This window comes from Echinops telfairi, unplaced genomic scaffold, assembly GCF_000313985.2.
Source record: "Echinops telfairi isolate 266 unplaced genomic scaffold, ASM31398v2 ScPeMD7_7469;HRSCAF=8507_1, whole genome shotgun sequence".
Taxonomy (NCBI): Eukaryota; Metazoa; Chordata; class Mammalia; order Afrosoricida; family Tenrecidae; genus Echinops; species Echinops telfairi.
In genome coordinates this window covers 73,093,895-73,108,376 of record NW_022111373.1, presented here as the reverse complement: position 1 = coordinate 73,108,376, position 14,482 = coordinate 73,093,895, and the positions used below count along the sequence as shown (strand labels likewise).

At 36.5% G+C, this 14,482-nt stretch overlaps 1 protein-coding gene across 1 annotated transcript in view; it reads right to left on the bottom strand.

Moving 5' to 3' along the window:
- The window catches only part of AP3B1 (adaptor related protein complex 3 subunit beta 1), a 283,869-nt gene that overhangs the window by 130,002 nt on the left and 139,385 nt on the right, over positions 1–14,482 (bottom strand). The window contains exons 10-13 of the mRNA XM_045285085.1: positions 12,299–12,353; positions 12,126–12,197; positions 6,262–6,324; positions 3,516–3,648 (exon numbers count right to left, since the gene is read on the bottom strand). Of these exons, the coding sequence (XP_045141020.1) occupies positions 3,516–3,648; positions 6,262–6,324; positions 12,126–12,197; positions 12,299–12,353 (323 nt within the window). The remainder of the gene's footprint in view (positions 1–3,515; positions 3,649–6,261; positions 6,325–12,125; positions 12,198–12,298; positions 12,354–14,482) is intronic.

Below are 14,482 nucleotides of genomic sequence, written 5' to 3'. Positions count from 1 at the left end.
CACTCTGCCTCAAACCCCTGAATATATTTTCTGTCAGTTTACAATAGATAGTAATTCAAACAAGCAAATTTTATGAATATGTGCCTAAAATAAATTACCCCAGAAAATTAGTTTACCCAAAGTCCAACGTCAATTTAAATGCCGATCTCTCCTCAAGGTCCTTAAAAAATCTGTTACTAATCTTAGACTGGGGAATTGGGTTGTTTTAGGAGACGTATCTCTCATCTTCTCAGAAAGGTTTGCCTGACGTCCAGAAGGGAGTCAAGACATCACACTGCATCACAGCGTATCAACACAAAATGAGCGAGGCGAGGAGTATATTACACGTTTACAAACAACTGAGTCTAAATGTGGTCTTTGAGGCTCCAGGATGTAATATCAGAGGAAGTATTCATTCCCTGGAAAACTGATGGAATCACCGGATCTCAGCCGTTTCAAAGACAGGAAGCGCTCGCAGCACTTTTTCTGAAAGCAGGTCTTTTCACAGAAAGGGGCTGCAAGCAGAAGGGGCCATTTTAAAGTAAAAAATAGATATGACTTTCCTTCACGCTGTTGATTTAAATATCCACCTTCTCTCTTTTAAAAAAAAATAAATCCTTTTACTGGGGGTCCTTACAGCTCTTATAACAATCCATACATCAATTGTATCAAGCACATTTGTACATATGTCATCATCATTGTCAAAACATTTTCTTTCTACTTCAGCCCTTGGTATCAACTCCTCATTATTTTCCCCTCCCTCCCCCATCCTACCTCTCACACAAACCCTTAAGACCATAGATTCTATATCTTGTAATAGCTGGGTGCCATCGGTTTTCTTCACCACATTGGCTTAAGCACCCATTTTGTCTTCAGCGATTGTGTTGGGAAGGTGAGCATCACAGAATGCTAGGGTATTAGAACAAAGTGTTCTTGCATTGAGGGTGGACTTGTAGAGGCCCAATGTCCATCTGCTACCTTAATACTTAACCTATATGTATACTGACCTATATCCCTATCATTATATATTAATATATGTACATATATACATGCCTATACTTATACCTCTATAAATTTATTTTGCCTCCTAGTCCTTTCCTCTATTTCCTTTTACTTTCCTCCTGTCCCACTATTATGTTTGAGCTTAATTCAGCTCTCTGTACTTCCTTTTGGCTACATTAGACTTGCTCGAACCCCACCAGGTATCCTATGACCTCCTTGCCAATTATTTGAGATCTCTTGGTTTTCCATTGTCTCTGGGTTGGTTGGCTCCCCACTCCTTCTCTCTTTAATCATTAACTTTCTCACCTAAAATATTGTAATAAGTTACCTAGTCATATAGCTGTTTTAATTCTTTCTTTATATATGTGTTCTTTCATCTGGTCTTCAGTCACTAGGGTTCAATGGTCAACTCAATTCTTGAGTTAGCCTGTAAAATTCATGTTGGGCCTACTTACAGCCATACTTTGGTTCTTTTTTTTTTTTTTAATCATTTTATTAGGGGCTCATACAGCTCTTATCACAATCCATACATACATCAGTTGTGTAAAGCGCATTTTTACATTCATTGCCTCACTTTCTCTTTCTTTGACTTCTCAGCTTTTTGGGAGCCACCGTTCTGAACTAGACAGGTACAGCTGATATCACAAAGAAGTAACAAATCGGGTACTATGAGCTACCGACTACGCAACCAGAACCTGAAGAATACACCTTAAGTTTTCAAATGCTTAAATAGAAGATAAAACCGGATAGTTACAAAGGTACGATTTACTGAAAACAAACACCTAAACTTAAATGATCAGAGTTTAAATTAATAAACCTTCTTATATTTCAGGGAGATTACAGATTTTATTAGTTTTTAATCATTTAATTATAAAACTAGAATCTATCATTCCCTTCAAAGTACTACAGATACCGAATACTCATCTTTTCAGGAAACATCAATAATATATAGTTTTAGAAATGTTAATGTGCAACAAAGTTGATGTAGAAATAATTATTTTTAAAAATCCCACGGCTTAAAATTTTTGCATTAAAAACAAAGGGGGGACCAAAAATAAAATGGAAAACCCTTGAATCTATTTGTTTTTAAAAGACCTAATCAGTATTCTAAGTAATTTCTGGTGCTTAATGCAGGAAATTAAATCTTAAAAGAAAAATTACCCTGGTATACCTTGGTTCATAATCTTTAATGTTCTGGAAAGTTCCCTCTAAGTTTCATATTTTATTTAATCAGAGAGAAAGCCATTACTAAAGATGTAGCAAAATAAAAACATATTCTTAAAGTCCTATCTTAAAGTATGACATATGAACAGAAACAAAAAGAATGTTACAGATAAAATGGATGGCACCTATCCTATCTCCTCTCGTTAATTTTCATACTCAAGTTTTTAAAATCTATTTCAATTTATAATTCTGTTGCCATTCATTTAGTTTTAATACTACATGTAGAAAAGTATTTTGTAGACAACTTAATATCTTGAGTTTATTTTCACAATAAAAATTAATGTTATTTGAAATATACTGTTTTAATTTTTCTTATCAGGAGTACTTAAAATAATATTACAATTCCTTAAAGTGAACTATTTGTGGTGATAATTAAGGGTAAATGGACTACTGTAGTGAAATTTTATTTCAAATAAAATATAAAATATGACCAATTTTGTTATGTTCCACCTCGCACTAAGTCTTATAAGGCCTATCTGTATACACACATGATATAATTGTATTTATAATTCCATAGATAATTTCAATTATTTTATATAGATCACTGTTTTCCTTGAAAAATCTCATTTTGATTAAATGCACTATTATAATTCCTCTAAATAAATTACTTTAAAGGTAAAAGTTTATTCTTGTTTTTCTTCTTTCTCCAAATGATCTTTGTTCTAAATCCATCTCCACAGCAATAACTGGCATTTAACCACAAAATAGTGTGAAATCCATATTACAGACTACTTGATGTTCTCTCTAGATTTACAAAATGTTTATATACAGTTTAGTCTAAAACCATAAAACTGTCCCAAAGTAATGTCGTCTAACTCCAGTTAATCTGGAATATACAATTTGTTAGGTGAATTTTGGGAGGGAGGCTTTGAGGGTACACATTTAATACTTTTTTAATCTAACAACTTCACCATGTTACATAGTCATTTGCCTGCTTTTAGCACCCTCTGCAGGTGAACCAATATTATACAGGATGTTAGCCCCTAAAAGGCAATAAAATAGAACCTTTGTGGAAAAGGTTATAATGAAGTTTAATATATTAGTAAGTAAAATAAATCAATTACTCTCTCAAAGTTGTACCCGGGGAAGACAAACACTATTTTCCAAGGCTTTAATTTAATTGAATTGTTCAAAGTGCATGCTCATATATCTCAAGGGAAAACATTATTCTTATTGAGACGACACTATTTATACACAGTAAAAACAGTCAATGCTTAAAAAAAGTAAAAGTTTACAGTTTGCAGATCACAGCATGGAGATAATATATAAATTAGAACTGATGTAAAAATAAAGTGACACAGAAGACTTACCATCCCTGTTGGACAGCAGACACACCAGGCCATTGAGGCACGTGTCCGTGACTTCTGAGATGTTGGTAGCACACCTGCCTATAGTCTGAATAGTGGCTGCTGCAAACTGTTTGTCTTGGCTTTTCACATAGGTCTACAAAATATTATTTCAGTTAATTTAAAATGCTATCGAGTGAACAAAAAGACTATGACAGTAACCTCTGCCAAGATATAAGCATTTAGAATATATTATCTTCTCATCTAAAGGCACAACATGAGGGCCAACTGATGGCACGGCTTAATTTGATTTTGCTTTTCACTTAAAGAGCGTGCCTACAGAAGAGGTGGGCTTTCACACCAGCTTCAATCATCTGTGGCCGCAGTGGCATGTGGTTCCAAAAGAGATAGTAGGAGCAGTCACCCAAAGATAGTAATTAGTTTAAGTGCAAGGTTGAAGGAGATGATGAGAACTTTGAAAGTTTCAGTCCATTTAACCAGCAGCATCTGTGAATCTATGAAAGAAAGTGTCTCTTTTTCAGAGACATTAAATCTAAAAATTGGAAAAAGAGAAGAAAAAGGATTGATTTGCTATTGATAAACGTATTATTCTCAAAAAGGTATCTGAATGGTAGCAAGAGTGTAAGAGGAGCTACAGGAAGCAGCAGTTTAAGAAAGACATGAAAATGCTGCAATTTGCAATGAAATATACTATTATGCTTTTCTAATAGTTTTTCTTTGAAAGCCTGCTTCTATAAATACACTATAAACGGTATATGTACCCAAATGAACAATAAAATCAGTCAAAGATTTGACAATAGAAGTCAAAAATCATTTCAAATTTTTCAAGAATTTGAAAGAATTTTATCTTGGTTAAAATCCTATTATTTGAAAACTAAGCTTTCGTTGTTGACAAAAATTAATAGACTCTAGGTATACAGTACTCACATGTTTGCTTTTAAAGTCTTATTTCAACTAAAGTTTAAAAAAAAGGGTTTCCAACCTCAAGAGACATAAATAATGAAGAATTATATATTTAACTGTTGCCTAGATGACAAGTAGAGGGAAAATTCTGAGGATCTCTCAAAAATAATCTGACTTTTATGAAAATGGTATAAAGAAGGTGATTAAGTGTTGAAGGAATGAATTAAACTATGTGCAGGCAAGATCAATTGTATTTAACACTATTTACAAACTGATGATCCAATTCCTAAATTAATTTAAAAAATCACATTGATTTTTGTTAACTATCATATGAGTCTATAGAAATAGTCTCCATTTTACTCAAAAATTGTTATTGTAGGAAAATTATGCACAATTCTGGATATATGCTATACAAGAGGAACTTTAAAAGTTTGTAAATGAGAAATAATGGAAATGTTCCAGGAACTTTTCAAGACACCCTGTATAAACATACAAGGAAGATGCACAGATACACTGAAAAAATAAGTGAAATTTTTGAGAAAATAAATGAAATATGAAAAAGAGGTTATGCAATAAGTTCGACTAAAACAGAACATATTGAGTATCCTGACATTAAATAAATGACTGGGTTACCAATATTCTGAAACTAGTCTAGTGTGCTACCTCTGTAGACTCAACAATTTCAAAAATGACACGAGACTCCATACCAAGAACACTAGAGAACTTGGCATAAGCAGAAATGTGGACAGCAGAGAATATCCACAGATAATAAGGGCAACAGGAACAAACCAAATCATAAGAATGCTCTATATAAATTGAATTATTGCACAAGAATTTGGGACATGCAATTATATCTGGCACAAGAATATAAGATGAGTGGGTATCTATGGCACCACCTAAATTTACAAGGATTTTTTCTAGAAAAAATTCACATGAAAACACAGCAATCTAGATATGAAATTATAACTTACAGGGATTCAAAGTATAGTATCAGCTGAACAGAAACAAAATTTCTGTATATCCAAAAAGAAATGTAATATGGGCATATATAAGGATTATAATAAAATAAATTACCTCTGTAAAAATTGGGGTTGGTAAAAATGCTACCTGGATTAATAATATGCGGCATGTGGCATGTTGTTATTAAGAAAACTGCTGATGGGAGGGTAAGACTTTTAACAACAAGATTTTCCTACTGCTATGGTCCATCATTAAATCTTCACAGCTGACCTTTCTATCGCAAAGGGCACGATGCCCATGAGGTCATTTCTGAATAACAGTTTTGGTGGCATGGACCGAAATACAAGTCATCTCACCGCTTAGCAATAAATCAATACAAAAACAAGACAAATGATGGGGTGGAAGTTTTAAGCCTTCTCCCTTCCTCCCAGCTAAAAATAATCTTAAAGGGCAGAGTCTAAAATTAATTATATTATGGTAGTTAGGTGCCCCTGAGTCCGCTCTGACCCATAGTGACTCTCTCCACAACCTAACACTGTGGTAGGTAAACCAAACAGGACAACCAGGTAAGACAGGGAGCCACTGTTGTGATGCCAACACCATGAGGCGAAATCCTTCCTCCTCACCTGTTCCAGCGAGGATAAGGTTACAGACGAGTTTGCCACATTTAAAAAAAAAAAAGAATGGAAATTCTATTACATTTCTCTTAGAATGATACATTTGTGGTTATTGTTTATTTTTAAAATCTCATGAATTTCTCATTTGTTAAGCTTGTCCTAAATCACAGTTTAATTGATACAATTATATATTTCTAAATTGAGAAAAATGCAATCTAGCTTAAGACTGAACATGTTTTAGAAGTTCTAAGTAGCCTTTGTACACAAACCTGAAACTCTCGAAGAAGAGTTGATATATTGGCTTCATTTGCCAAGTTTGTCAGGATTTCAAGCTAAGGGAGAAAAACAAGAGCATTTTTTTTGTTATATATATTGAACACAGTAAATTAAAAAACACACAAAAAGTATACTTAAGAAAGACCGGGTATTGAATTGATAGGTAATTTCCGAGTTTTATTTATTTAGTTTGTGTGCATGTGTGTGTGTTTAAGACAAACACACAGCTACAACATTCTAGGGCATTAGGTCCTTCAGGTTAGCTGAGTCTCCTGCCGTATGTCTATAAATAAAGAAGAGAGAATTGTATCTTTTCTTTAATTAGGAAAAAGTGAACATTACTAATAGCTGATTATGTCTCTTTTAAGAAAACTGTTCGAAAATTTACAAAGAGATAAAGAATGAAAAAGGCCCTCTTCTCCACCCAAAGACACCAATTCTTACTGGTTGCCTGTAACTTGGGAGACAGACTAAGAGAAATACCGAACTACATGCACAGTTCTGTACGCCTTGCTTTTTTGAGTTAAGAATCTGTCACATGAAAATTGTTCTCTATCATTATAGGAAAGTTTTATCATTCATATTTGTTTGCTTTTTCCTAAATTGTATTGTGTTGATGTTGATAATATACCCAGTGAAACACACCCCAATCCAACATGTACATGTTGTACATGCTTCTACATGTACACAGTATAGTGACACCGATTACATTCTTCAAGTTGTCCAACCTCCTCTTCTGAGTTGTCCCACCTCATGAACAAACTCACCACCCTACCACTCCCCTGGAAACTTCCATGTTGCTGCTGTCGATTTGATCCCACAGAGGGAGTTCTTAAAAAGGCGTAACACTGAAGACAGAGCTCTGTTACTAGTTAAGCTGAATTACTGTGGGCTTTGAGAAGATTTACGGAGATGTTTTGGTTGGAGCCTTCACGATGAGCTCAGTGCAACAGTTTACGGGGGACGTCTACCCACCACGACTCCAGAAAAGTCTGGTCTGCGGGGATTTGATGGTCTGTTCTGCACTGCACTCTTGGATCAAGATTCTTCTAAGCAATCTGTGATCAAAATGTTCAGTAGTCAAGCACCATGCAGTCCCTACGGTCGCAGGACAAAGAAGGCAGTGCACATGCGCAATTAACCACAAATTCTGTATCTTCCTGCTATTCCTGGCTCTCCTTCTTAGTGACATTATTTCCTTTTATAATTGACTGCCTATCCTGAACCCACTATAATGTTGACAACCTAATTTATATAAACTTGCAAATGTATTTATAAATACAAGTATACAGAATTTTGCTGTTTGCTCTAAGAAATTAATTTTAAAATTGAGACATAATTAGATAAGCAAGGCTTAAGTATACACACCCTGATGACTTTTAATAAATGCATTCACACCAATTTGTGAATCACCCAAACAACTTTTTGTGGCTCTTTCCTATGATTCCTCCCATGCAGGGAGCCAGTATCCTAATTTCTATCTGTAGAGGTTAAGTTTTTGTCTGTTTTTAAATTCTATGTAGGTAAAATAAAGTAGTACATATTTTTTATTATTGCAGTATACTGGTATGCCAGACGTGTGGTGTGATTTTTAGATTACCCATGCTGTTGAATACATAAAATTCATTCTTTTTTTATTAGTGACTTGTATTCCTTTATGTAAATATATCACATTCCATTTATTCACATCAAGGGATACTTGAGTTATTTCCAGATTGGGACTTTATGAATAAAAGTGCTCTGGATAATAAGTTTTTTTGTGGGAAATGAATTCATTTCTCTTGAGTAAATATCTAGGAATAGGAATGTATAAGAAGTATACGTTTTGACTTATGCTACAAAATCACAGACACCTTTATTACACAAAAATATCAAAATGTGAAAATACTGCCTCCAGCTAGGTCTGTATAGGACTGAAGGTGGTGTTCATGGGTCATGTGTTGGCTGCTACCAAAAAGTCAAGAATTTGAAGAGGAGGCTGTTTTTTTCTACTAAATCTTTTAGGATGCTATGATTACAGCCTTTAGTATGGATAACAACTCAATGTAAAGAAAGCAAAAATCCTCAAAAATAACATCATGATAAATGAAGAAAAGGTTGAAGTTGTCAAGGATTTTGTCTTGCTTGGATCCACAATCAATGATCATGGAAGCAGTAGTCAAGAGATCCAAAGATGTGTTGCATTGGGTAAATCTGTAAAGCAAGGGTGTTACTTTGAGGACTAAGTATTGTAAAGCAAGGTGTTACTTTGAGGACTAAGATGTGCCTGATATGCACATTGTAAGTATTGTAAAGCAAGGGTGTTACTTTGAGGACTAAGATGTGCCTGATCCAAACTATGGTATTTTCCATTGCCTCATATGCATGTGAAAATAAGGAAGATTGTAGAAGAAGAGATGCATTTGAATTCTGGTGCTAGAGAAGAATATTTAAACTACTATGGAATGATATTGGTCAAACCACTCTACCTTGGAAGTAGTATGACCAGAGTGTGCCTTAGATACAAGATGGCAAGACTTGGTCTTGCATGCTTTGGACAAACTGTGAGGAGAGACCAGTCCCTGGAGGGCATCATGCTTAGTAAAGTGGAAGGGCAATGGAAAAGAGGCAGGTTCTCGAGGAAGCGGCCTGACACCGTGGCTGAAACAATGGGCTCAGGAACAGGAGCAATGGTGAGGACGGCGCAGGACCTGCACAGGGTTTGTTCTGCTGTGCATAGGGTCACGATGAGTCAGAACTGACGCGATGGTGCCGAACAACATGGCTGGGCTGATTTGAAAGCAGTGGGTCAACCCTTCCCCAAATGACTCGCCTTTCTTTGATTTCTATCATGTCAAATGGCAGTTCTGTCATCCTCAAGGGGCTCAAGTTGTGTTCCCTGTCAACGTCCTTTGAGTTTGAGGAACCAGGGCTGAGACAAGTGTTGCTACTGAGAAAACATGTTCATAGCCATCCACTGATCACAGAGATTGATTTATATGTTTTGCTAGGAATAAACCTAGGCATGTGTAAACTGGAACTCTAGTCGCAGTACTTTTTGACTGGCTGTTTTATGTTAAATTTTAAGAGACTGCATTTCCCATCGTGATTTTACCATTTTATGTTTCCACAGTAATGTAGGAGAATTGCAGTTGTGTGCAGCTTTACTAGCACTTAATGTTCTCAGTCCTTTAAATGTACCATGTGGTGGACATCTAATGGTACCTAAATGATGGGGGAACATTTTCATTTTCTTAACAACTGTTGATGCTGACTAAGCACCTCTCTAAAGTGCTTTGGCTACATAGCTATCTATTTTGGGAATAAACTGTTCAAACATTCTCATCATTTTATATATTGGGTTGTAATTATTACCTTTTATTATTGATTGTAAATGTCCTTTGTATGTCCTGGAAACAAACAATTTTTCATGTCTGTCTCTCTGTCTGCTACTTACCTACCTACTGAACTATCTATAGAATAGTTTCTCTAAGGGTAAGACTTAAATTTTTATTTTATTTCAGTATAAGTATTTTAAACTTTTATATACATTTTCAAAAATAACCTCAAGCTTAAAGAAGAGTCACTACTAGAAAGAAATGTTTTCTTTCTGAAAACATGCACTGCAAACCATCAGCTCAGGCAACATCTAACTACATTCACACCTGTGGTCCCATAAGAAAGTTCAGCAATCCTGATCTGGACAGCTTCCTGCATGCAATACTTGGATCTCAGTCCTCATATACAAAGCAAATGAGCTGCCAGATAGGCAACCCACCATGCTCATGTCTTGATAGCCATAACAAATGACTATGTTCCTGTTTAATGTATGTACCATACTAGAAAAGCCCAAAGTGCGTGATACCAATCCCCCCCGGGGTGGGATATGCTGGAACAACCAGGGGACAGGGCAGCTTGCAGAAGCAGATAACTACACTTTATCCTGTATTATGGGCTTCAGTACAAAAGTTTAAAATGGCCAAGGAGGCACTGAGTAATTTTTTTTTCTGGGAACCTATGTACTATACTTTCTGTCTAAAAAGTTTGCCATATAACGGTGTATGTTTCAACTTAAAATACAGAGTAACCAATCTCTCATAGCATGTGTCTCTTCAATGCTATAGCATTAACTCTCTGTTTAACTTACTTACGCTAATATTGCCACAAGAACATTATGGCTCCCAAACAGAGCGAAACTGGTGTTGGTGAGAGCAGCAGCAAGAGGAACAGAAGTCTTGATTTGGAAGTGGTTACTAAACACCACGAAAGTGGAAAACTCAGTGAATGCTACTGCTTCTGCCTTAAGCATGTCACACTTGACAATCGGGTCACAGCAGACAATCGTGACGGTTCTCAGGCAAACACAAAATTCCCCTGGTTGTTAAAAGATCAGCTCCCCTGAAAGCTACCACGCTTAACAGAAATGCAGGAGACTCATATCATATATGGAGTAATTGCTAATGATGTGGGCTGAGGACCAAACACCAAAGCAAGGCCCTCTCAGCGTGTTGGCAAGCAATGGCTAAAACAAGGAGCTTCTTATGCTTAAGACCAGAGTATACAATATCACGCTTGTTTGCACAATGCCCAAATCACATGATGTCCTATTTCACAGAACATATCAGGGATTTTAAGCAAAAACGCTTGAAAGTATTTGTATGTGTACTTCTTACAAACAAGTACATTCTGCTACAGATCACAATATACCTAACCAAAGCAGGAAATGGCAATGATATAGTACTCTTTCTAGCCAATCTTCCCCAGTCAAACTTCATGAATCATATCAATACTGTCTAAGGATCCAGATAAATAGCAGGGAATGGACTTAGTTGTCTGATCACTTTCCTTCAGTTTGAAACAGTCATTCCATCTTTCTCTTGGCTTTCAAGATTATGATACTTTTGATGCCTACAAACCAGTTACTTTGTAAAATACCCCTCAACTGGGGTGTCTTAAATTTTCTTGGTTATTAAATTCCATTTCCATTAGAATAACCAATGATTCCCGTCTATTTATCTTCCTAGTTGTTTGCAGTATCTTTTCTCTAATATATTAAAATTCCCCATGTGTGGGTCTGTTTCCAGGCTAATGTATTTCTACTTCGTCTGTTGAAATACCACTGTTTTAATTATTATAACTTTACATTGCTAACTGCATTCTATGCCAGTTATTCTGCCTGAATTCTGTTTTTTATTGGTATAAACTGTTGTCCACCTACTCCCTAGTATCCAATCTCCCAATTAATTAATCTCTCAACCAACAACAACAACAAAATTCATAGAAAGGTTATTGTTTTAAGACCTATCCAAACATCTCCTCTTCCAGAAAGGAGTCTTCTCAGCACACCCCAGTATGATCTCGGCATAATCCCAGCTTCCGGTTACTCCACGGAAACCTAGTGGTGAGGTGGGCTACCGGTGTGGCTGCAAGATCAGTGGCTTGAACCTGCTAGTTGCTCCATGAGAGAAAGATAAGGCTTTCTACTCCCTTCAAGATTTACAGCCCTGAAAACCTACAGGGGCAATTCAACTCAGCCCTACCACATTGGAATCAACCTGATGACAAGGATGTTTAAATGTTTCTGTTATTCATTAATATGCCATTCAAATGTGCAAGATGTAACTTAAAAGGCATAGTACGTGTGGTGTAGAGTTCCACATCCATCTCCTGCCATCTGCATAGCAAGGTCTTCACTTTGACTATCACAGTATAGCACAGTAACTGTTGTCTAATAGTATCAGTTGTCTAGTAATACCGAATGGAAAGTATACAGTTAGTTCTTAAATGTTAAAACTAGGACTCTGTTTTGCAAATGCTAGGTTAGTAACCTCAAAACAGACATGTGCTCTAGATCCGAAAAATACAAGCATATGCATACCTTCAGCGTCTTGATCATGGTTGGATCAGTTGATCTAACGTAAAAACTCTTCAGATAAGGTTCAAACATACCCTAGATTACAAAAACAACAACAATTATATCTGTATGTCGATACATCTGTTGTATGAATCTTTTCATTCTTTGATTAAAGTATGTGTTCACAATGGACATACCTTTCTTTGAATGGACATAGTTGCTATATTCTGTAGGACAATGTACTGCACCTCCCTAGGGATTGAAGAAGACATTTCACTGGGTATTACTTCCCAAGAAAATACCTTTCAAGTAAACAATACATTTAAAGATAAATAATCAGCACAGTATTTCACACTGAATGGAATTTTTAATGAAAGATCAAAAAGGTTTAATAAATTTATTTATGCGGTGGTAGTTACATAATCTGGTGTCAATTTGGGACTTGAGAGGATTAAGAGTGAAGGGGTGGAGTCTAGTCTGTCAATCGGGTCACAGTCAATGAGACCTCTGTGGGCATGGCCTTCCCCTGAGGATTCTGGGAAAACTCTGGTTTTTCTTCATTGGAGGTGGGAAGACACTTTCTCTCTCTGCTCACTCCCTGAGAGACTCTCTACTAACAAGACACATGAAGCTATGCTAATGGAAGCGAGAGCCCTGGACCTGGAGAAGCAACGCCTGAGATACCTGGCAGCACTGAGCTGCTTCCACCATGACCATCCACCCACTGGCCTGTGATCTTCCTGCAGTCGGGCGTCATTGCATATGTTTCCTGAGTCTGGAGAGGACTTTATATATGGGTATCAGATATATGGGTTAATATCACACTTATGGACTTGATCTGGACTGGGCTGGGACATTTTTTCAATATTCAATTGCTCGTATATATAAACTTCTTTCCTATATACATATGAGTGTCTCTATGAATTTGTTTCTCTAGTCTCCCTGCACTAACATATGTCTTCTTTTTAAAAACATTTTTCTTATAAACTCCTGGTGATACAGTGGGTGCCGTGCTGAGCTGCTAACCTTGAAACCACCAGCAGCTCCTTGGGAAAAAGACTAGGTTTTCAGTCTTGGAAACTCAGAGGCAGTTCTACCCCATCCTACTGGGTCACTATGAGTCACAATTGATTAGATGACAGTGAGTGAATAACTACATTTAATTTATCATGATTAAAAGTTAAAACTAACTTTATAACACTATATTTGCCAATACTGCAATTACTCTAAATACATGTGAACGGTGGGGTATTTGTAGGGTTAATGACATAAATATGACAGTAGCATTAATATAATCTGAACAGAATGTTCATTCACCCTATCACTCTATCCTACTCAGAGTCAAAAGCAATATTAAAAAGAAGTGATGTTATTATGCACAAATATCTAGCAAAAAAATAAAATTCGGTATAAAGTTGTATGTAATAGCCCACTCCAGGCACTTCTGATTTTCCTTGAGCCAGCAATGTTAAGAGAGAAATCACTGAACTGAGAAAGGGGAAACAAATACCTATCAACAGGAATGCACAGGAAGTAGCCTCCCACTTGTCATTAGGGGACAGTCAAAGACAGCCAAGGTCTAGCACTGTGACAGGACATTTCAGGTAAGGACAAAACAATGTGTAACTTCATATATAATGACCTTGGTATCAGAAGCACTGCACTCAGTTTTTAATAATTTTTAAAATGCTAGTAGCCAAAGATAAGGGCCAACTGTTAAAGATGTACTCTGAAATCCAAAAAATTAGATAATAAATTTGCCTTAAAGTTTGAAATTATACCTCAGAGGAACTCAATAGATCTCCCGCCCACCGCCCCCCATCATTCCCCCAATGATTGTCTTGAATTACTGAACGATACCAAAAACCACACTCACTGCCATTAACTCTCCTCTGACTCAGAGCCACCCTACAGGACAGGGCACAACTGCTCAGCACGTTTCCAAGCCTGTAACTCTTTGCGGGAATAGTAAACCCTGTCTTTCTCTCTTAGAGCAGCTAGTGGCTGACCCTGGGGATCATAGCCCCAAAATGTAACCACTATGCTACCAGGGATCCTACTCCTGAATGATGGGCAGTTAAAACTAAAGCAACAGGTGTTTCTATCTATCAGAAATTAAACGAACATGCACTTGTATCAAATGAGTAGCTGTTAAGAGAGGAACCCTCATGGTGCAGTGAGCTAAGCACTAGGCTGCTGGCCACAAGGTTGGCGGTTCAGACCCACCAGCCACTCAAGAGAGAAAATATTAAGGATGTCTGCTCTTAGTCTAGATGGTCGCTTGTTTACCTTCAAGTCTTATATAGAGAATAGTTCTACTCTGTCCTATAGAATCACTGTGAGTTGAAATCAATCTGACAGTAGTGAGGGTTTTTTTAAGT